The sequence below is a fragment of the Anticarsia gemmatalis genome, chromosome 25 (genome assembly GCF_050436995.1).
Source record: "Anticarsia gemmatalis isolate Benzon Research Colony breed Stoneville strain chromosome 25, ilAntGemm2 primary, whole genome shotgun sequence".
NCBI classification, from domain to species: Eukaryota; Metazoa; Arthropoda; class Insecta; order Lepidoptera; family Erebidae; genus Anticarsia; species Anticarsia gemmatalis.
Genome location: NC_134769.1, coordinates 9,144,403 through 9,167,622, shown reverse-complemented (window position 1 = coordinate 9,167,622; position 23,220 = coordinate 9,144,403). Strand labels below are relative to the sequence as shown.

At 39.1% G+C, this 23,220-nt stretch overlaps 1 protein-coding gene across 3 annotated transcripts in view; it reads right to left on the bottom strand.

The window, feature by feature from the left end:
• Positions 1–14,073: 14,073 nt before the first annotated feature.
• Positions 14,074–23,220, bottom strand: part of LOC142983817 (hexokinase-1-like) — a 31,826-nt gene continuing 22,679 nt past the window's right edge. For all 3 annotated transcript variants that reach the window (XM_076130911.1, XM_076130912.1, XM_076130913.1), the window contains exons 3-11: positions 18,534–18,687; positions 18,218–18,329; positions 17,809–17,915; positions 17,424–17,644; positions 17,099–17,307; positions 16,847–16,984; positions 16,544–16,689; positions 16,144–16,277; positions 14,074–16,021 (exon numbers count right to left, since the gene is read on the bottom strand). In XM_076130911.1, coding sequence (XP_075987026.1) covers positions 15,929–16,021; positions 16,144–16,277; positions 16,544–16,689; positions 16,847–16,984; positions 17,099–17,307; positions 17,424–17,644; positions 17,809–17,915; positions 18,218–18,329; positions 18,534–18,687 — 1,314 coding nt within the window. In that variant the 3' untranslated portion in view covers positions 14,074–15,928. The remainder of the gene's footprint in view (positions 16,022–16,143; positions 16,278–16,543; positions 16,690–16,846; positions 16,985–17,098; positions 17,308–17,423; positions 17,645–17,808; positions 17,916–18,217; positions 18,330–18,533; positions 18,688–23,220) is intronic.

Here is a 23,220-nt window from a genome sequence, read left to right as displayed (position 1 = left end):
TCAAAATATCTTACTAATCATTGTTTCATATTTAGTCTAAGATACATTATGTAAAGATAATTTTGAAAGCTTTGTTTGGAAAGATGTATTTGCACGCCTTGACTGATTATACAAAATGAAACAATGATTTTAATAAGATATTTTGAACACTTTGAATGCTTACAACAATATGATGATTCAAACCGCGTATATTAAATTGCTTTTATGTTGTTGACTAAGCTATTACAATTTGATGCTGACTGTACTAGCCTAAATTTTGCTAAAATTATTTTTCGTACGTAGGTACTTACTTGTTTCACTTTCATTGCGTTCTATTTTTTTTCTTTTTGGAACCAAAATGGATTGTGACTCATTATCATCATCCGACTGTAAAGTAAGAAAGTAAATAAATTACTACTTGTATCATACAAGTTGTATGTATGTATTTAAAAATTAACTTTAACTGTTGGTCTTTACCTAATTCTCATAGGAATAGGCTATAACACTTAGCATATCTATGCCTACGAGATTAGAGCGGGAAAGCTCTGCTACGCGCTACGAACTACGGCCTTGCGCTCCGCTTAGCTCGACTTGGCGGAGGCACTACCGTGCTCCCAGATATTAGTGTTAAATTAACGTAATAGTTTACCATTGCCAAATAATTCACAATTAATAAATAATTACCAATATTTAAAATGTAATCTTTAACTAGAATCATTAATCTAATCGAAATAGTACGAAAACGCCTATCCTTTAAAAATTACGCTCCGATAAAAACGCAACGTGAGGTAATAATAATGAAATAAGCCCGCGACAGACACATGATCTTACTTACGCATGTTTCTGTCGCGGCGCGAGCCACGTGCAAGAGCGAGATAGCGACAATATAAATTATAAGCTAAGCATCCTGCATAAGTATGAGTCGAACATTCTTCTACAGTTTGGTTATGTTTGTTTACTGTTTACATCTTTTGCGCGCTTTATAACAAATTAGAATATTTGTGTTTATCAGAACATTACCTATTCCTTAATAAATGTGTTTGTGCATAATAGTGAATGTATCAGTATAGAATCAGATTTATAGGTTAAACTCATTTCTATAAGAGTGTTCGTTTTTCCGTAATTTTTTTGGTATTTTATTGTTGATAAATACATTCTAAATGTTTAAACTCTCGCGTTGCATCAGTTGCATAAACAGTAATAAACACATTAACACGAACACGCATTTTACCTTAAAATGCCTAACGCACTCGCCGGTCGCTGACTGACTCAACACGCCAACCTGCAACCTGCGCCGAAACTTTAGGCATTTTAAGGTAAAATGCGTGTTCGTGTTAATTCCCGTATTCTGTTATACATAAAACATTCTAAATTTCTCGTATAATATGTTATTAAACAACCAGTGCGAGACAATCATATACAACAACTTATATACACACCCACAATGGTCTCAAAAATATAATATTATATAATAAAAGAAAAAAAATATATACTAAACACACTTACCATATTTTTTGATTTCAGTAGTCACACCTTAAGTTGCGTTAAATAATTAAAAATGCTGAGCACAAAACCCGTTCAGTGTCACGAATTGGCTCGGAATTGCGATCACAATATAAAATAAAACGAAAGAAACAAATGAATAGAAAATATCGGTAATTAACACTATTTATTTGGTAACGTTATCAAACCTTAGGTCGTGATCATGGTACCGTTAACATTTACCGGTAAAATCATTTTTAACGTTAAGCCAGCAAATCGGTAATAGATCACCAAAGTATCAATACCAAGGTAACGTTACCTTTGCTGTTAGCGGTATCTTTACATGATGTAGGTAACGATACCAGATTTTTACCGGTATTCAAAGCCCTGGCTACAAGTCTACATTTGTAACTTTGTTTTATAGAATTAACGCTCTAAACCAGCACATAAAGTATTAGTTCTATCCAATTGGACTATCAATGTTAGTTCCTTTAAATAGTTTCAAGTAACTGGACCGAGAGCTTGATTACTGTAACTTTATGAAAGTATCAAATTTTCGGAATGACAAACTCTTTATGTTTGTGTAAACTCAGCAGGTATCTCGTAGGCACCTACCAGTATATTAGGTGAAGGTCAGTGCTGGTTGCCACGAGCTCTAGAATAAATAACTCGTCTTTATCAGTAGAGAGTGTAGTCCTTCGCCCACAGTGGACTGATAACGAGACTCCACAACAGCTTGTAAACAAAGCTGTTCAGACACACTTCAACTGTGACTATTTACCTTCAGGAATTCTACATATAAATACGACACTCGAAACTATTAGGTACCTGTAGGTGTAACGCTATACTTATCAAGTACAAAGTACTTAGGTATAATACACAATACGGAGGGTTCCATCGCAGGGAGTTATACAGGTCAGGAGTATCTTAAAGAGTGCAAGGCACAACCAAGATTGGTAACCATTTGACAGCAGCATACAGCACCAATTAAGATATTGGATTGATGACCCATGATAAACAATGAACTGAAACATTGAACATTTCAACAAAAACCAGAACTACAATTACTCAGGTACTGAAATCTGTAATCTAACCGGATACTAAAGTAATAAAACCCATGGCTGCCATAACTACTACATACTTCACACGTACTCATTATTATAATATATTGCCTAAACAATATCGCTGCAACAGGAAAACAGTATCGCGAATCAATACAATATATCATGTGGTAGTGAATGAGCGGCGTGACGTCACCGGGCGATAGTTAGCGCCTCATTACCTGCCGTGATAACATCGTGACCACTGCGCACCGAGCACTGAGCTGCGGACGCAAGGTCGCACACAACCTTCAATGTATTAGTACATGCATCACGAGGTGATACTTAAAAGGTAATTTGAAATTGGTAAATACCCGTAGAATAACCAATTATTAGATAACTGGGTGGCAGTTGATTGATTCGTACAACACCTGACCACTTCATTACGAATACTGTGGACTAAACTCTCAATATTTGGTTAAACACCAAGAGACTTAGTACAAGCAGTAGGTATGCAGTCATTAAACACCGTTCCCACCTTAATTGCCTAGCAGAGGATCGTCTATCCAGTGAGCTACAAACTACGAAGTAACAAAATAGACGAAACAGTCCAATCCAGTTTTAATTCTTATTGCATAGGTATCGATCCGTCAACAAATATACTACGCTACACTAATACAACGCAAAAGAACTTTGATCTTTCACTATCATTTACAAATCTCATTTTAATATTTCATTCGAGCAACGAGTAGGTATGCTATGGTCTTTGAGAACTGGCAGCAAAAGAAGTCCCATATCCGGGTCCTGCAAACGTCACTTACAAATTGAATTACAAAAATTGCTACAAAACCTGCATTGAGTTTCTGAAAAAAAAATGCATCACATGTCTGAAAAATGATTAGTGCAGTGTGACGTCACGATGTGTGTTGTGTGTGTTAACACGTGACATGTAACAATGCAGCGCCATCACTGCGACCATGTGTCTTGTACACTTGTGTGCTGAACAGAGGAACAACAGAACGCTGAGTGCGTGTATCACGCGCCCTGCTATTGTCGCACAGTTGTACGCCATAGCTGCCCTCGCCACTGTCACTGTCGCACACTATTGAAACAACACTGTCTTCATGCCTCGTTCTTAACAACCTTTGTGCCTGAAAAGAGGGACTGTGACGACGTAACACGTCATCTGTCGTGTCACTATTCCACTCCGATCGTTACTCTCTCTGACTCTATCTCTCAATTACTCAAAATGGAAAATATTAAGCAAAAAATGCGATATATTGCGAGTATTATCTAACTTTCGAGTAAAAGCTACTGCGAAAGCCAAAATTACTGTCCTCTGGTGACTGCAAGATATGCGGCGTGAAGTTGTGTGAACTGATGAAACCTGTGATGAATAATAAGAGATTATATGTGAGAGTGAGTGCGCACTCTGTGGAGGAACATTTACAAGCCAGCAGGTAGTTGGAAATACCAGATCGTAAAACATATATCTTACGATCATGATCTATGGCATACTGCGGTTTTGCGTTAAATGTTGATTGTTATTATACCTAATATATTTTTCCTCGGTAATAAAATGATGAAGGCTTAATACTTAATAGTTAGCCTCCATGTGCACGAGCCACAACTAATGAGTGAGTCAGTGGCGCGCGGGGGGAGGGGGGAGGGGTGCTGGTGGTTGACGTGCATGCGCATGCGCAGTGATGCGCGCACATCTCCGCTGATCACGACCTCTGGCATCACGCGAACCACGCGAGAAGGTCGCCACTCTGACCACTGACCACTACCAGCTACCATATGATAATGTCTGCAGTAGACTGAATGCAACTTTTTAAATCAAAGCTATATGATTTGTCATAAATGTATATTTACTGTTTTTTTTTTAATATTGTAAATCTACCTAAAATCAGACAATAAATGTTTGTTGGTGTCTATACAGTAGTGTACAAATGAAGTAAGAACCTCAATTTTTCGTGTACGTTACACTTTCACATGTAAGTGCACACTTTCACGTATTTTATTGCCTTCAACGATAGTTACGTTATCTACATGTCAATTACATACCCCTGACACGCACTCACACACTCACACTTCACTACCTAATAAAGCATGCATAACACTAACAGAAAAGACAAGAAAATATGAAAAAAAAGTCAACAACGAAACAAATTCAATAATTTACGTCATTTACTCTGCAAACCTATGTAAACAATTTATTGTATCCGCATTCCAAAGCAAGGTCATATCCCTGAAACATATAAAGAAATCTTGCTCTAATATGTGAAATATATTAAATGCTTACTTCTGCCTACTTCACGTATGAGAAAAATAAGAGTTAAACCAGAATATAAGCAATGCTTGTAATAGAGTGATTGGTCCAACAAAACATCCAAACTTTCGCCATTATAATATGAGAGCGATAAGTAAGATGTGTTCGTGATCAGTTGTCACAGACTAGGTATATTATATCCCGGAAGCGCTGGTGTTAGCGCGCCACATTCACGCACGTCCGCGCGACACATGCGACATGCGCCGGCGACTCGCCATGCGCTCACATCACAGGACATGCGCGTATACAGAGACGTGTACTTAACCTGCTAAGTGCTAACATGTCATTGGACGGTACTCGTCCGCTGTCGCTATGCTATTTGGAGCCTTATTAGAACTAACACGTTGTACATAACTAAAACGTCCCTGGACTGAAACATTTCAAGTAAATAACTCAGTCACGTGAATGTCTTGCATTGTTTACACAAACATCTTGAAACATTCGTCTGCACATTTTTTTATCTTATTGAGAAGTAAATTAATATTGATTCCAAATCATGATGACTTTTACATATTTTGTTACACGCTTTTAAGTAACAGCTTAACATTATTATTAAAACACACATCTTGAAGTAAAATGCCCAGCATTTTACATAATAATAAAATCTGAGCGTAAATTTTGTTCTTTTTCCTGTAATAGTAGGCCTACTTTTGACAGGAAAAAGTGCAGAATTCTAGTTGTTTTTAATATAGGTACATACCTATATTTATTTCATTGAAGTCGATAAGGCAGGCAGAGTTAATTTCGCATTTTAACAGTTGTGTGAACTTTTCACGTTGCTAACGAAGTCTGTTCACCAGTAGATAATAATCTCATCTCAGCAGTTAAAAATATCCAAGTTAAAGTATTTTAATAGTATGAATATTTTAGCAATAAAGGTAGGGCCGCTCGAACATTTAATATATTTATTCATATGGCCTCATTTAGTTCAGATTTCTTTTCAAACCAGCGCCAGCGTTGATCCAAGGACGAGTGGTCGATGACATCATTGTGTTTGACTAATGAGACAATCGCGAAATTAAATCCCAGCTCTCGAGCTTAACGTATAATCCTTCACACAGATATTTGAGTAACGACTGAGATCGGTGCAGGCTACATTACTTCAGGGATTATTCGGTTACTAGCAACATTAGTTATTTTATCTTTTTCTGAAGATATCATATTGGCATCATATAACAAAGTACACAAACACATGAGAAATTCACAAAAAATGAGGTCATAACCGCATATTCATAAGATTTTGAACCATTCAATACATAATCCACGTGCAATACGCGTGCTTCGTCGAAGAATGTCGTCGTTAACGTCGAGCCCTTGACCCGCCTCGCTGGCCAGCGCGAGCCTCCTCACGTACTCTCTAGTAATATACCCATCATGATATTGTACAAATAGTCTCCACATGAGCGGTGTGTTGGTTCCATTGCTCTCCCAGCACGACCAGTGTGGTGGAGGCTCGTGGTCGGCAGTCACGCGTGTGTCGCGCCTGCTGCATATTGCATGAGGGAGAGGGCCGGAGTGCTAGCGAGTGTCGCATGCTCACGACGCACACACCACACCGCACACATCCGCCTCCACACAACAACACTGCGATCATGTGAGGCGCCAGCACAACACGATCTGTCGTGATCATGGTACGCTTTTAATAGTTAATGTGACTGTCTTACCTAATTACCTGTCTACCTATCTGTACTATCTGTACAAAACGCTAAACTTTTTAAATGCTAACGAATAAGCAGTTTGATAGCTGCTTGTGCAAACCCGAAGTAGATAAGTTATCAGCGGTGCAGTATGTCAGTGTGGCAAGTGTGGCGAGTATCAAGAACTTAGCACAGAGCCTGTTGACAGTGACGCGCTGGAACAAGTATTTTTAGCTGTGCTGACTCACTCCTGAATCATCACAATTTTATGTTGATAGTCGTTTTAATTCTAAGATAGCCTGCCGGCAAGGTTTCACCTTAAACTATATCTACTCGCCTATGGAATTTATACTAACAATATAAGTCAAGAAAACTTTATGTTTTTATGGCTACTTAAACGGCTGAGCTGATGTAGATAAACTTAGGTGTTGAACGAAATATTCTTAAACCGATGACACGTGGACAGAATTTATTTTTTATTCAAAACTACACACACACTATGCCTTTTTGTAGGACACTTTTATCATGCTCTACAAGCATGGCTGATATTGTATCTAGTAATCAGAGCCACGTAATTACGTTTATTGTGAAGTAAGGAAATACCCCGGCGCTGTCGCAGGTAAATGCTTGATTACAGGCAGTATTCAGTACAACAGTTGTTGTATGCACAATAATAACAAGTGTGGTGACACAATGGCGGCCGGCACGGCGGCGTGGTACATCGGCTGCGAGTGGAGGTGAGCTGACAACATAATCATGTGTGTGACACGCGCCGCGCCGCGCCGCTGTGGTCCCCAGTATGTGCTAGTACATAATTATTATGTGCCGGTGTTGTCGCTCAGCTTGCTCAAAACACTCATGACAACTCACTCATAACAATACGACATGACAATGTGACCGGTGACGCGGCTCTCGTCAACAACACACCTGTTGTACTTCATATTGACCAACACTGTAATTGACTGCTGAGTTATGAGTGGAAGGAATGCAGTCCAGAAAGGATGTTATTTTTGTCTTTGATAGCCTGAAAAAAGACCTTACGAGTATTCATTCAGGGGTCATTAAGGTAACTTATACATATTTGCAAACCTTAAGCCATATACCATCCTCGTTAGGTAACTAACAATATCTACTATAATTCTGCAACATTTGTCTAAAAATATCCCAAATCGAAGCCTCCAACAATAAGTTAGTTGGTGCTAAATAAAACAAGAAGTATAGAAACGACACGGTTACACAAATATTGCAGGAACGCCATTGTGTCTGAGCATCAGCACAGCGCGAGCGACTACCTGTTCACAGAGTGTTCGCAGTAGTTCACACGACACTGTACATGCTGTGCGCAGGAATGTCTTAATTACCATCCAACTATAATAACAAGCCGCAAAAAATATCGATCACCACATGATTGAATAAAAACAACACAAAGAGAATTACATCAGTTACTGAGCAGTCAGACGATCTCAGGGAACCGAGTTGGATTTTTGTTACTAACTATACCAAGGTATGCATATGAAACCTTTTTGCTTGGAGATAAAACGACAGTTGATTATAATGAATGATCATCACAGGGTTTAACATAAACGTGAAGCGGAAATCTTATGGTTACTCTATAGAATCTACAGAAGCTTCAAAATTTTTTCAAGGATGTAAGATTATATCTCAGGTTCAGATTCCTTTGCTCTCCCGACGTGAACCTCACACATAATCTCACCTAGAAGGGTTAAAACCTCACATCGTGACGATAGAAACCAGTTAAGCAGTTTCTTTACCGCCTCGGCTACAAGCCACAACGGCTCGACCGGCACTTTCCCAGCAGTTGTGCTAATTCGCTGCATCCTTCCAGCAGCGCCACCTGCGTGCTCCTCCTCCCGGGATGCGCTACTTCCGCGTTTTCATTGTATAAGGATATTACAGAAAAACTCACAACCGCCACACCTGCCTGTTATTACCGAATTTGAGTAATCCTTGGCCGGAACTGAGTGCAGGCGTTTCATAATCACATTATACATTATATTGTGTGCAAAGATTAATTCATTCCTGCATAAACCACCAAAAATAATAAAATGCAGCTCATTTTACAGATTTAATTGCTTCTTTACATAAGTAATTATACTTAATACAAAGTAATTAGACAAGTGAATCATATTTTCAAATAATATATATATTTATTGCAATTTATAGAACAGTTCCTAATGTCAGCTTTTGTTTTTTGCACGTATGTTACAAGCTTGATCAATGATCAGAGCAGTTCGACGTATTCTTTTGACTTACTGCTAGGTAAATCGAACGTCTGTCGAATTACCGAGAATTATCAAAGTCAAAAATACTTCCAAGAACTCCAAGACAAAAAACGAACAAAACTGTCAGTGGCAAGTATTCGCATATACTTATGTACATATGTAGGTACATACAAGCATATACAAGCAGCGCGGCGGCAGAGCGAGTGTGTAGCACATAAATAATATTAGTGATGTAGTTCCCAGATGGAGCACATGAAGGCTAACACTAAACTTGAATGGAACCGGCCCGACCACTACCATACACGCACACACACACACCACCATACACACGGACACACACACGTACAGACACGCTATCAGCCATAAAAAGCAATAATTGCAACAAGTGAATCATCTGATAAGTCGCGCGGTGAACACACGCCACACACACCGCACACAGCGCCCGCGCTCGCTCCTACCTCGTACAAACATACATACATACATATACCTACCAGTAATTATACTTGTTCTTGTGAATTACTAATCGCGTTTTTTAAAACAGGTTATATTTGAGGATAATGATACAAAAACTGTTAATTTAGAAATAGCTGCGAACATTATGGGCCGCGTGATGAGGCATGTTTGTTTATTGTGTTACAACGCTGACCTAAATAGTGACAATGGCGTAAATAAACGCGTGTATAATTCACTCACAACCAGTCACAACACACACACACATCCACACACACAACTCATCACGTATAGATATTGTTCTTAAGTAATAACATAGTTGTACTCTACGTAAGTCTCCCTCGTGAACCTTCAACATGAATCTGTTCCACTTGCATTCAACATCGCTGCTGATCACTATCATATCTATCTATGTGACTAACTAATAAGCACAGATTATTGGAGTCAATATGTTATTCAATCATTTTCTACTTTAAAGTTGCCATAATTGATCAGATGGAACTGACGTATTGTCGTTTGAGACCTAGCTACGATCAGTTTGGAAGCATTAGGAGACCCATCGTCTTGAAGATCCATTTTCTTAGTTCCTAAATCCTTAAAAATGTTCTACATATTTCACCTTCGATATGTATGTGGTGGGAACGGATCAATGCGATCAACAGTATATTTTCTAATATAAATTGTAATAAGTACTAATAAGAGCTCAAAGAATAACGAGCAGTTCTGCAGATTAAATACTATTCCACCTTATGTAATTTATTCCTAGTTACCATAGTAACACGTCTATTCTGATCGCGAGACATTGTCCTACGTTTATGAATAAAGATCGTTTCTACTAAGTACGTGTTGCACCGGACGTGCCGTATCACGACACACTAGTAGTCGCGGGCTACAGGCAGTATATGTTCAAGTCATCAAGTGTATGTAGTATGTGGCGAACTGGCGAGTAAGTCGTAAACTAACAACTCTCTCGTATCAGTGAAATTTCCGACGCGACGGCAAGGTCGCAACACTCACAGGGAAATATGTTAACTAGTGCACTGTGTTACACATACACTGTTTAAAGCAATGCTGCAGTTTAGGCGGCAAACAATTTTTTTAACCTAATGTACAAAAGAAGGCTAATAGAAGCTCAGTACCGGAAAATCAGTGTCAAGCACTGTTACTTAATAATTATTGTAATGGCCATAATTTTACAGTCTGGTGAATGAAGAGAGACTTTCATTTACCAAACTGTGATCATGAACATTGACCTGAGTCATTTGCAATATAGATGGACTTTGGCCAAAGATGATCACTTTTCTCTATTCAATGCGAACCGTTCTACATGCGACAATTAATATTCAATCTTTTATTCTCCTAGCACATGTAGTCTTCATGGTAAGAATGACCGTCGTTGTCGTCGCAGGCTTCGCGGCTTACTAGTGGGTAGTGATCGAGGAAGCGTTCCGTTTGGCTTGGTCGGAGTGGCTGGTGATTAGGCAGCCGCTCGTGGCGTCAGTTGCCGTATTGTTCAGTACAATGGTACCCTTGAGCGGTTCCCACGACACCACCACGCCGTGCCTCGTGGCCTGACCCTGGACAAATACTTACACACTTATAATTCATGCTATTTACTAAAAACGTGATATCGTTCGTTAGTTTTCCTGATACTACATTTTTTATTTATGTTTCAGGAGCCTATTTGTGTATACATGAATACAAACTCTTGCATGTTTGGGCTAACAAGTAAATGTTTGCGTTGAATCTAATCATTTGTAACAATTTGTAGCAGTGCAGATAAGTTCTGATACGAAGCTTTGATCATTTCTATTTATTTGTACTATTTTCACAATTCAAATAGCTATGTTTCTACAATATTCTTAATTTATTACCGACTCTACGAGTTAGACGCCACTGCAAGTATAATCTGAGCTTGGTTATAAATAAAATAATATAACAGACATTTAATTGGTGGCGGTAAACGAGTTAAGAAGTAATTCAAAGTAAATGTGAATGATATCAGTGAACAGTGATAGTCGCTTACAGCACATTACACAATGTGCACTACACGCTTATTACTAGGGCTGACAACATAACGGCCATTATATGCGTTGCCCACATTTTAAGACAACCACATCAGAAGCAAGAGCAAATAAGTTTCGTGACCTCCTGCATCAATAGAGTTAACGGAACCAAAATGGTTTATCAATGTTCTTTGAGATCGCACAAACAGTATAGGCCTGAGTAAAAGTTATGGTTGTAACTTGTAATAAAACGTGTGACAAAGTTAGGTGTAAAGGCTTTTGATGTTGCTTCTACTAACAGTCTGTGACAGCCCTACATCACTCACAGTTGTGTGTGTGTGTGTAAGGTATAATCATCATCACCTTGGCACACAATATGACAAGTTGTGAACACAACAATCACACTACAACTGTTCTACACGATACTTCGTCTTCTGCCGTGCAAGTACAAACATATCAATTATTTTGTTAAGTTCTAAACAAATTACAGGAACGCTACTTATTTATTAATAACATAGTCATGTCAAATTCTTAAACAATATAATTATGCACATCATTTTTGCCTGGATCCTTTTCAGTCTCTTTGTTCATAGACATCATATATGGTGTGTAAGTAATTATGAATAACAGAAAGTAGTACATTGGTCAGGTCAGTCGCAGCATCTGTCACGACTGAATATGGTGGAGATGTCTTCATGCCGGCAGATGTACTGACTATTGTTATTGTTACCGGACTTACCTGTAGTTGGCAGTGCGTGGTGAGCGTGGTGACACGTCAGCTCGCGCCGCCGCCGTTATCAGCGCGTTATCACTGGATAGATAACGCAACATAACATTAGCACAATATGTCGTAATCCTAAGTGGGACGCGAACCTGTCACTATTTATTACAACTTATTTGTACAACATACGTGCTATTGAGCAAAATTAAAATCAAATTAACTGTCATTTACGTCACATGACTGTCAAAGTTACATTACTAGTTTGGAAGGAAGAGCTTTTAATTTTTCACATTTTTTTTATTTAAAATGACAACATTCGCACTTAGAATTGCTTTTGTGTCACGGCGACTTTTACAAATATACAAACAACTTACACAAATTACAACCAGAACTGAAACAACTATTTGTGGATCGCACAAATAATTGAAATTTGAAAACGGTTACTTAGTCCTAACATGCCAGTGTCTGTAGGGTTAGATCCTGAATCATATTGTATAATCAATAGCTGTAAAAACAAAGCAAGCAATGATTATGCTTTTTGTCGACTCTTTTTATTATTTCTACCTTTTCGGAACTGTGTTTTGTGTTATTAAATAAATTTAATAAGGTAATAAACAATGAGTCAATGTGATTTAAGAAGTCAGCATTAGTTTCGCATGACTTACAAGTATGTCATAAGAAGCAGAAGTATCGAAATAACGGGAAAGTTTCCACTCATCAAAACAGTCATTAATTACGTGTTATCTCACAAATAGATTACTAATATCTAAATAAGCCAACAGATTGATCGATCAATAAAGATTACGCGTTACAAACTCCACGACACGAATGTTGTGCGTAACCTTAATAGGTACCTAGTAGTACAAACCTTTGGATTACCTACAAATTGACGGTCGATTCAGTCATATCTATTAAATATTAATTTGATAACAAAGTAGGCTCATTAGGAAATACCTGCTAATGCTATTAGCAGTTGTCGACACGATTCATATTTTGAAATAATACTTCTCGCATCAGTGAATTTTTTTCTTAGTTACCTGAATCTGTATGTGTATGAAAATCTGTGACAACAAGTAAATAAACAAAACTTCTATATTATTTTCGTATGGTTTGCAACCGACTAGCGCAAATATGGCATCATTTGTTTTTGATAACTCCCACACTAAGAATTGCTCTTGTGTGACGGGGACTTTAAAACATACAAACAATGCACACAAAGTACAAACAGACCCGAAACAACTATTTTTGGATCGCACCAATAATATTTTTACACGTGGAAATTCGAACCCACCTCCCAGCACAATGGTAGCGGCATGGCGACCTTAACCACTGCGCCACGATGCAGGTCGTTAAGGTCGTCATTATTCATGACACAGGCCGAAAACCTTTGAAGAGGGTAGCCATCGCGGCTATTGGTAAACGAGTCATTTAAGCCGGCAGGTTTAAACAAACCGACCAGTTTCAGTTAAAGTGTAAGCTGAACTTCATGAGTTGCAAGTCATGAGGTACATTTAATCACGCCCTTTATCCACCTAACTACCAGCGCAGCTCTCAGCAGGCAGCACAGACGTGACGTCGTGTTCTCACGCTCGTTACCTAACAACCTAATGATCACATCACCACCACAGTCACCAGTCAGACAGTCACAGTGCTGCCACAGTGCTGCAAGTACCAGCGAGTGCCATTGACGAACCACTTAGATACGCCTCCGACTACAGTCAACGTACTTACGTGATTATATTGTTTTTGTAACTCAAACGTAACACGGATTATGACTTAATCATGGAGGCATTCAAGCAGAAACCATATTGTAAGCTTGTCATTTGTGTTAGTAGTACGATTGGGGAACGAGTCTGTTGCACGTGCTATGTGCACTTACAATTTCGTACATTATACTAGCGCCATCTATTAGTCGTTTGCTGTAAGTAGTTACAGCTAATGTCTACATGTCCTGTTTCTACCAAAAGTCATAGGGTAATTGTACTTTACAAATATTTACTTTTCAGTTCAAAAATCTTTCTTTAGCCACTGTTAGTTTTCCAGAAAATGTAAGAAAAACTCAAAAGGCGCTTCTAAGAACATTAGTTCCATAATCACCCAATAGATGGCATTACATGTATACCAACTTTAAATCTAAAAATAGTTTTTACTAAATGTTAAGATAATGAATGAAAAGGCAATAATTAAAAAATACATTAGAATTTATTTTACAAAATAAAAATCTAGAAACAATAACATATTCGTATCTATCTACGTATTATGTATAGTATTCTCTTACATCGCTACAACTAGACAACTAAATATAAAACAGAACAGTTTTAACAATTACTAACTAAACAGATTGTTCACCAAAACACATACCTTCTACTGACATCAAATTATGCCACAAAATGCAGTTTCATGCAACTTGAAACTTAAATTTCATACACATTTGAATGCATTAAACAATGCTATCAACCATTTAGTCACATTATTTCATACATAAAAATAAGAATGAATCAAATTTTGACAAATAATCTGTTGACAGTAAAAGAGTACATTATTCTGGTCATAGAAAATCTATTGAGCAGTTGAGCTACCTATATTTTGTAACATATTATTACTGAGAATCACTCACACACACACACACACACACATCTTTACACAACTCATTGCACAAAACCCAATATTTTACTAATTATTCACTTGAGATGATTTTATTATAATTTCTATATTAACTGGTGTTTTGGTCATCATATTTACATCTCTGTCTTACAAACGCTATATGAAAGAAAAAAAAATATTTTAGGATATTTCTTTCAGATTCATTATAAAATAGAGATGTTATATGAATAAATAATTATTGTTGTTTAACAGTTACTTATCTATATATTTATCGGACGTGGCGCGAGCTAATCTAGCCGCTATAAATACGGCATTCCTAACATATAATGTAATCGGTGAATAAATAACAGTAACGCGGTGATTGTAGCGATGGCTACAATAACTAACAGATATGTATTATCTCGCGTCGTATCGCGTCGTATCGCGTCGTATCGCGGCGAGATACGCGACACACGAGTATGGCACATGATATGTTCCCGACGGCGACCAGAGGCGCACTGATTAAACTATATCAACTTGTCTTGAAGGGTTCGATTCCCACTCAAGGCATTCTTTGTATGATTGAAACACATTTGTAAAGCCTAATTAACAAGGTTAACAAATCAAGGGGAACTTTCATAAAGTTCCTCTAGAATTGTTATTATTGCGAGAGAAGACTTGTTTGAACTCTTAAATTGTTAGTCCGTGATAATTTAACCAATCAATAAATAGTTTTAATTTTTAACGTTGACGCCTCTGGCGCCTTAAACCTTACAGATAAATCGTTCAGTCATCAATATACGTAATATTCTAGTGTACGTCTCACGAAGTATACCTGTACTGTACAGTACAGTACTGTACCGTACAGTACCGTACATACAAAACTACTCTACACCGAACTATCGCGCTTGTCACACAAACGCACCTCGACCAGCGAGCACTACACACATACACACACATCACACATACATACACATGTGTACATCTAGATATACAAAGCTTGTGAAAGCCTAAGGGATGATCCAAAAATATGTAGCTTCAATTTGTCATTTCATAACCAGAAACCAACCTGTAGATAATTTCTCAGTCAACATTCTGTATATCTAAATGTACATATCATATCGTTCAGGATACAAGTCTATCGCTCGTCTTATTCAATCATACCTTTACTAAACCTAGTAAATGAGCGTAACAACATCACATACGGTTACAATATCATTGGCGACGCGCTGGTCGTGAGTAAAGTGACACTACCGGTGCACAACCGCGGTACTTCGACACATGAAATGCGTTGATGGCACGTGCACGGCTCGCGCGCGCTCGGACCCGCTCGGCCGTGGTCGGACCCGCTCGGCCGTGGTCGGACCCGCTCGGCCGTGGTCGGACCCGATCGGCCGTGGTCGGACCCGCTCGGCCGTGGTCGGGCACGCTCGGGGCTGCTCGGCTGTGGTCCGGCTACGAGGCGTCGCGCTTGGCGATACGGGCGGCGATGGCGGCTGTCAGAGCTGAACCCTTACCGCTGCCATCTTCGGCACCCATCAATGTGAACTGCAAGAGAATGAATAGAGCTTATGAATACATGTCTCCTAAGGAACCAATTCGTATAGTACCAATTAAGCTTAATCCTCACTTACACTTATCACAAGAAACTAAATTAAAATGCAACTTACGGCGTGGTCGGGCGCGAGTAGTCCGATGAACTTGTCCATGAGGCCGGCGATGCGCGGGTGGCGCTTGTACACGGAGCCGTCCACGGCCACCGACACGTGCGGCCGGTCCATGCGCCGGATCAACGTCGCTATGCCTGCACACATATACATACACATCAGCTACATACGATCACAATTATACCCAGGAAATGCCGACCATCTTGCACCAGCAATTTATACCTGAACTATGTCTTGATAATATTAGGGGGAAAAAGTAAAAGGCCACCAATATTAAAGAGTACGTCTTCATTTAAGATAGTACTGCTCGCTGTGTTATTTTAGGTTTTGCTTAATTGAGATCTTGTCTCGAATAAAAAACTTAATCAAAACTTGAATTCTTCGATAAATGCAGTATACTCACAGACAGAGACGAGTTGCGCGGCGCGGTTGGAGATGACGTGCGCCGCGTACTGCGCCACCAGCGCGTCGCTGGCGCTCAGCGTGTCGCACGCGCACTTGGTGGCCAGCACCTCCAGTGTGCGCGCCACCTCGCCCGCGCAGTTCTCCCTGCAAGTCACAAAGACAGGCGTTAACATTGAAAAAAACAATCTAGTGTCCCTCCAAAAACTTTTTGAGAACTAACAAATATTTCAATTATAGCTTAAGACTCCTTATAAAAAGCTTTCGGAACAGACCAGTCTATAAGTGGGTAAAAACTACTCACTCTTCAAAGAGACTAAGGTCAGCGGTCTCGAGGGATCCAGGCACGGGTGAGCTGGGGAACAGGTTATCCCTGGCCAGCGCGCCCAGGGTCGACGACAGCACCTCACCCAGGTACTTGCCGCCTATGTACTTCTCGAAACTGAAATACGTAGAATATTTAGTTTAGTTAATGAGAAATCAGGATCACAATTGACCTTTCGTGCACTTTACTTTGGTTGACAAACAGCATATATGAAACAGCTAAGTAACTCACGTGAAGGAGGTGGCGAGCAGGGAGCGAGCGTCGACCTCGTTGTCGATCTCAGTGCGGAGGAAGTTGAGGCAGCCGTTGTCCCCGAAGGCGCCCCACTCCACGTCCACGCACACGTCCCGCACGCGCTCGTGCGCCGCCTCCCAGTGCTGCACGCGCGACGCACGCTCCATGTAGCAGCCGTTCGAGCCCGTGCCCAGGATCACACCGATCTGAAACACGACAGTGATACCATGAGTAAAATACGGTTGAATTCATAGATGATGAAGTCAATGAGGCCTTTTGTTGCCTTTGCATGGGATTGCGAGGATATGTTGAGAGTACGTACCCCGACGCCGGGGTCGATGTGCGCGCCCGCCACGAGCGTGCCCGTGGTGTCGTTGAGCAGCACGCGCACGGTGACGCGCAGGCGGCGCGCGCGCAGGCAGCGCTCCAGCAGCGCCGCCACGTCCACGCCCGCCATGCCGCCGCACTTGAAGCTCTTCGTCCACGTGATCAGCTCGCCCGACGAGATCGAGTGCTGCTTCATCGGGAACGAGAACGTGAACCCTGTCCGACCACACAGAATATCCGTCAGTGTTTGTAATTCACGTATGCCAATCATTGCCTCGTGTAAAGCGCACAGGCACTTCAAGTGGGGACTGCTTTTAGGTAGAAGTAGAATTAACATTACAATCAACTCTATGTTACATAAATGCAGCTGTGACTGTTACCTAGTGAGAACTCCTCCTTCTCCATGCCGAGCTGTGTGACGAAGTCCAGCACGCAGTCAGCGAGGAAGTTGAACAACGCCTCTCCCGCGCCCAGCCGCAACTCGTCGCTGAAACACAACATACCGCGGTCACAACGTACGGTCGTTACATTAAAATATTTATTTGTATTAATTTTGGGAAACTTTGTTTTGGTAACTTTCCCTAATGCTACGCAAGCACAGCCTTTATTCAACAAAGCTTATAATACAATCACGGCCTGAAATATTTAGCTCAGTTGCTACTATATTTCGCTAGATGGCGTTAAGTGTTTCTATGACTACTTATTTGTCACATTCGCACGAAATGTTAACTACTCTGACTGCACATTTTAGATACAAAATTATAAAATGAACATTGAAGTGAGCCTGACCTGATGTGGTAATATTTGAAGTGTTGCCTGACGAGCTGTCCGGCGCTCAGCTCCAGCAGCAGCACTCTGAAGTTGGTGCCGCCCAGGTCCAGCGCCAGAAACACTCCCTCCTCTGTAAACATTTCACAATAGTATCAAAATATGAGCAGATATATTAATAAGAGCAGGCAATGAATTGGAAACATAAAATAAAGGCCATAGAAGCTTAGAGGTCATTGACACTGCATGCAAGTCTTAGGAAAGAGGCAAACTAAATCAGTTTTTCAATACTTCGCTCGTAGTATTAATATCAACATAGTGGATAGTGTGTTGGTACCGGTGCCGTCAGGTAGTTCAGGCACGTATGTGTTCTCCATCTGCAGGCTGGAGGGCTGCATGCGCAGGCCGTGCTCCAGCTCCTGCTCGAACACCTGCATCACGCGCCGCAGCACCGCGCCGTCCAGCACAATGCCGCGCAGGCGACTGCACACCTGCACATTAACAAGGACCATTAAATAGCATTCAGGATAAGTATCTTATACTAGGAATAACAGACTGCCTGACTGGCGTGGTTGCTTGTGAATTCGACTGATCGTAAGTTTCCAAGCTCGATTCTTGAGTCGGACAAAATATTTTGGTATTTTCTAACGTAAGAATATGACATGTCTCAAAAGTAACTCGGTGTTTGGTAACGTACCTGGAAAATGACATTAAGCTCGCCTCTAATTAACATAGTTAATAAGACAAACGTGGGTGCACTTGATACAACTCTGCCATCTCCGTCGGGTAAAACAGGCGGAATATTATGTACTTATGTAGGTACTGATTATGAGAAGTAGACAACAGTTAATGAAATCTCTCTCTCAAGGGAAAAGAAGTGAATATTGCGCAATAATTGCAAGAATTGTTCAACTATAAATAATTTGGATACAAACCAGCACCTCTACAGATTCTTATAATTGTGTTCAGTACAACCATACAGTACACTGGAGAACTCGTGATCGAGTAACACTCGATTTTAAGACCAAATACTTAGGATAATTTATTTATTCAGAATCAAACTATTTATGGAGTCCACAAACATTACAATGTTGTCTTAGTTTTATATTAAGGTAAACAGAAGCGAGCCGAGGTGGGCTACTATCAAATATTGTAGCAGTCAATGATGAGATACCGGTCGATAAGACACTGATAACATGACCACTATTTATGACTTAATACAGTCGATACTTCAACCAGGATCATGATAAAGATCTACACAATTATTAATAAATATTATTAGCTACTTTATTATTTTTAACAAACGCTTGTCACACTTAACAGTCGGTAAACGATCAGTATCCGTATCTATCTCAATTAACAGAAAAGGATAGTGGCTTTCAAATAGTTGTCAACTGACAAACATAAATTTAACCCGCCACTCCTCCAGACCGGAAAACATCGCTCAGCGCGCTCCAATCTTATACTTTTCGTGTCCTATACTTTTAATTTAACACTATTTTAAGGTTTCTATTATGATCTAAATATAATTCTAGAACAACAAGCCATAAATATCAATTGTTTGTTATTGATGTAACTACAAAGAAGCAATAATAACATATTATTTGTATGGTTTATATAAAGTAGTGCAAGTGTTGGTAACGAACGTGTCATCTATCATCATTGACAACTTGTAATTGGTGCGAAGTGATCAATGAGCAGTGAGCAGTGAGCGCGGTGCGGCGAGTGTGTGTGCATTCATCGATCATACACACTTGACACTTGCAACAACTTCCTTCGATAAAAAAACAGATCTTTGATAAAGTTTGTATATCTTATGAAGTTTCCTTCCTGGTGTATTTCTTAATAAATGTTATTACTATTTGAGGTTTAGGTTTCCGTTTAGAAAAGTGCTTTGAATTCAAATTCAATCAGGTATTTTATTAAAACGATGATTTCACCAAAAAGATCTTGGTCACCTAATAACTATCGTATTTATTTACGAATACTTATTTTTCCAGTAACGTCACATTTATGTCTTGTTGAAAAAGTAAATAAAATGCAAATATACACCCATAGAAACCTACAATGCACTTGAAATTCCGCACGACAGTCTGTTATGTATTAATCCTCATTTCCAATTCCGCCGCCCCACAGACTCACACACACTCACGCTGCAAGTAGCACCATTCTGCACAATACGTGAATTACAAACACAACACTATTTATAACGTGTACCGTACATTGTAACGTAGATAAGTTCACGTTCAAGGGAGCATTATCTATGTACTCGTATAATATAATAGAATAGGTGAGTGAATGTCAGTCGTTTCCCACAAATCTTACAACATTCATCAGTGTCGGAAAACATACAAGTGCTTAGACATTACAATCATTGGAAGGAGCCCGCTGTCCCACTTGATTTCGTCTGCGACTTTGGCTTTTTTAAATAATTACTTATTTAAAAATTCGTATTATTTTTTAGCCTTTTGTCTACATTAAAAGATTCTAATTCTTATTTTTTCGGTAGGAAACATTTGTATTTGACTACAAATATCATAAAGTTCACAACTTCATAGGTAATTTTATGACAACACAGAGATTTTTGACTTTACATCGAACTCGGGATTTCGTTATTTTACAGTAGCCCTGTCTCTGAACACCTATCCGATACCTATACCTATATATCTACATACAGACAGTCAAATTAACATTCGCATGTACATATATCAAGTGTGTACTGGTTTCCACAAAGTCATTGCCACCAGCGCTGCTACATAATCTCTGTACTACGAGTAGGCACATGTCGGTGTTATTTATCAGACTGTGTACGAATTATACAGATTACATAGTGCCGTAGATACGAGTGTTTTATCTTGTGGCTGGGGTCTCGACATTGTGATAAGAACTACGACAAATACTACCGAATTTACGTTTGATTTTTCCACTGTTATTAGTATAAAAGTAAATGTCGATTAAATAAGAATCTTGTTATTATACTTTACCAAAACTACAATTGTATTCTAATTACTTAGTTACTTTTAATATATTCTGTGAGTCACTCAGTGTCTGTACTTTATAAGTTTTATTTTTGAACATACATTTTATACGTTTATTGCCAATATGAACTTTCAAAATAACTACATTATTTCTTTACGATTTTCCTTATGCGTCAAAGGTAAGGTACATTTATTTACCCTTAAAAATATCGTACAGAACAAATCATAGTACTAACTAATTCACTAATGAAGTTGAAAAGAAGAAAATGTAACAGGAAATAGCTGTGAAACATCATCATCATCGTTCATCGCCAAGGATTCCACACCTACTTACACTTATCTTTTGTCTCTAAATTATTCTATAATTATTGTTAAGGATATAGAATAGTTAACCCCTATTATATAACCTGCGATAAATCTACCTAGTACAGTGTAAAGGTCCGCGCACGTGTCGCGGCAGGCGCAGGCGCAGACGCACGGCGGCACGGGGAGGGTCGCGTGTGTTGATAACCCGGGGGTGGTGTTTACTACAGTTACTGCACTCATCAACAACTTGCGACACACACGCGTCACACACGACACATACGTCACTGTTGCACAAGCAAGAGTATCAACTAGACAAGACACAGTCCTTAAATGCGTTAGACAACTGACACTTGAACCTTTTGAAAGTGAAAATATTGACGCAATAATGTTGAATGGTTCCATTCTGGGCATTGATACACGCTTTTACTCTTCTGATTAAAATAAAATATTTTTTTTGAGTAAGTTATCTCGATATGTTAACCATGGTTTATATCTACATTACGAAACTATTTATAAGTTAAAATCTTCTAATCGCAAGTAATTGCTATCAGTCCCTTATTAATCTTGACTTCTTAGTGATTGTCTTGATTGTGGATACATGAATTTTAGACGGTTAGTTCATTAAGTAGATATACACGAACTATATCTAGATTTAGTTGCATTTCATGAACATCTTTGACTTTCTGGGACGTAGGTATAAAGCTAAGTTTCCTACGTAATTTCCATGGAGCAGGATTAAGTCTATATCGCACTTGTAACGGCTATTTACAAATTGGTATAAACTGAATGATAAAGTTAAGCCGCTGCCGAGGCACACATCACTAGCTACAGTAGCTACTGTATACAGTACATAATATAATGTAATATGTATATACGCTTACGATATGTAAGCCATCATTACACCTAGTGTTTACAACTGTGAATTGTTTTACGACGCCTCAATTGTATGGAAGTCATAAAAGCAGTTATTTTCCGAGTGTTGCTCTGATAACCAATGTCAAATAAATCCGTGTATTAATATAAGTTTAACATGCTTTGCAAATCAGCAGAAATTTAAGCTCTTTTTACTTCATCTATAAGCAATTGAGAACCTTTTCTCCCAGTTGAATCCTTTCTGTATTTCTCATTCACTACATTTGTAAGAGACAGAATGAACAGTGTAGTTGAATGGACGTGAATTACATTTTATTCATAATGGAGCCTTTTTGAGCGAATGCCTTACTTTCCTTTGACGTTAATCATTTCTATTACTATTGACGTTTACACAAATTTAAGCCGCATGTTATTATCAACTTGTTTATGCATTAACAGTAGGTAATATAGGTAGCTACCGTGCTGTAAAACAATTACCAATTCCACTGTAACTGATAACTGATAAGAACAATAAACCGATGCGCTCAGGCTTTGCGTTTATTGATGCCGACATAATAATACGAGTATCTACTGTGACGTGAAACAAACACCCGCGAACATACGAGAGGTACTCGAGGACTTAATTGTTATAGTAAAGTGTTTGCAGCTACACTAGCAAGTAATCCCATTGACAATACACAATAGCGGCAACTTATAAAGAAACTTAATTCAAACGTCTTTCAACAATTACTCTTAATGTTAGCTCGACAGTCTTGATGAATTTGATAGCAAAGACACATGAATCAGAGCGTTAATTTGTAGTTCTGCCATACTTCAAAATTCATCCTATAGGATCTCGTGTCAGTGAAAATCGATCATTAAATGAAT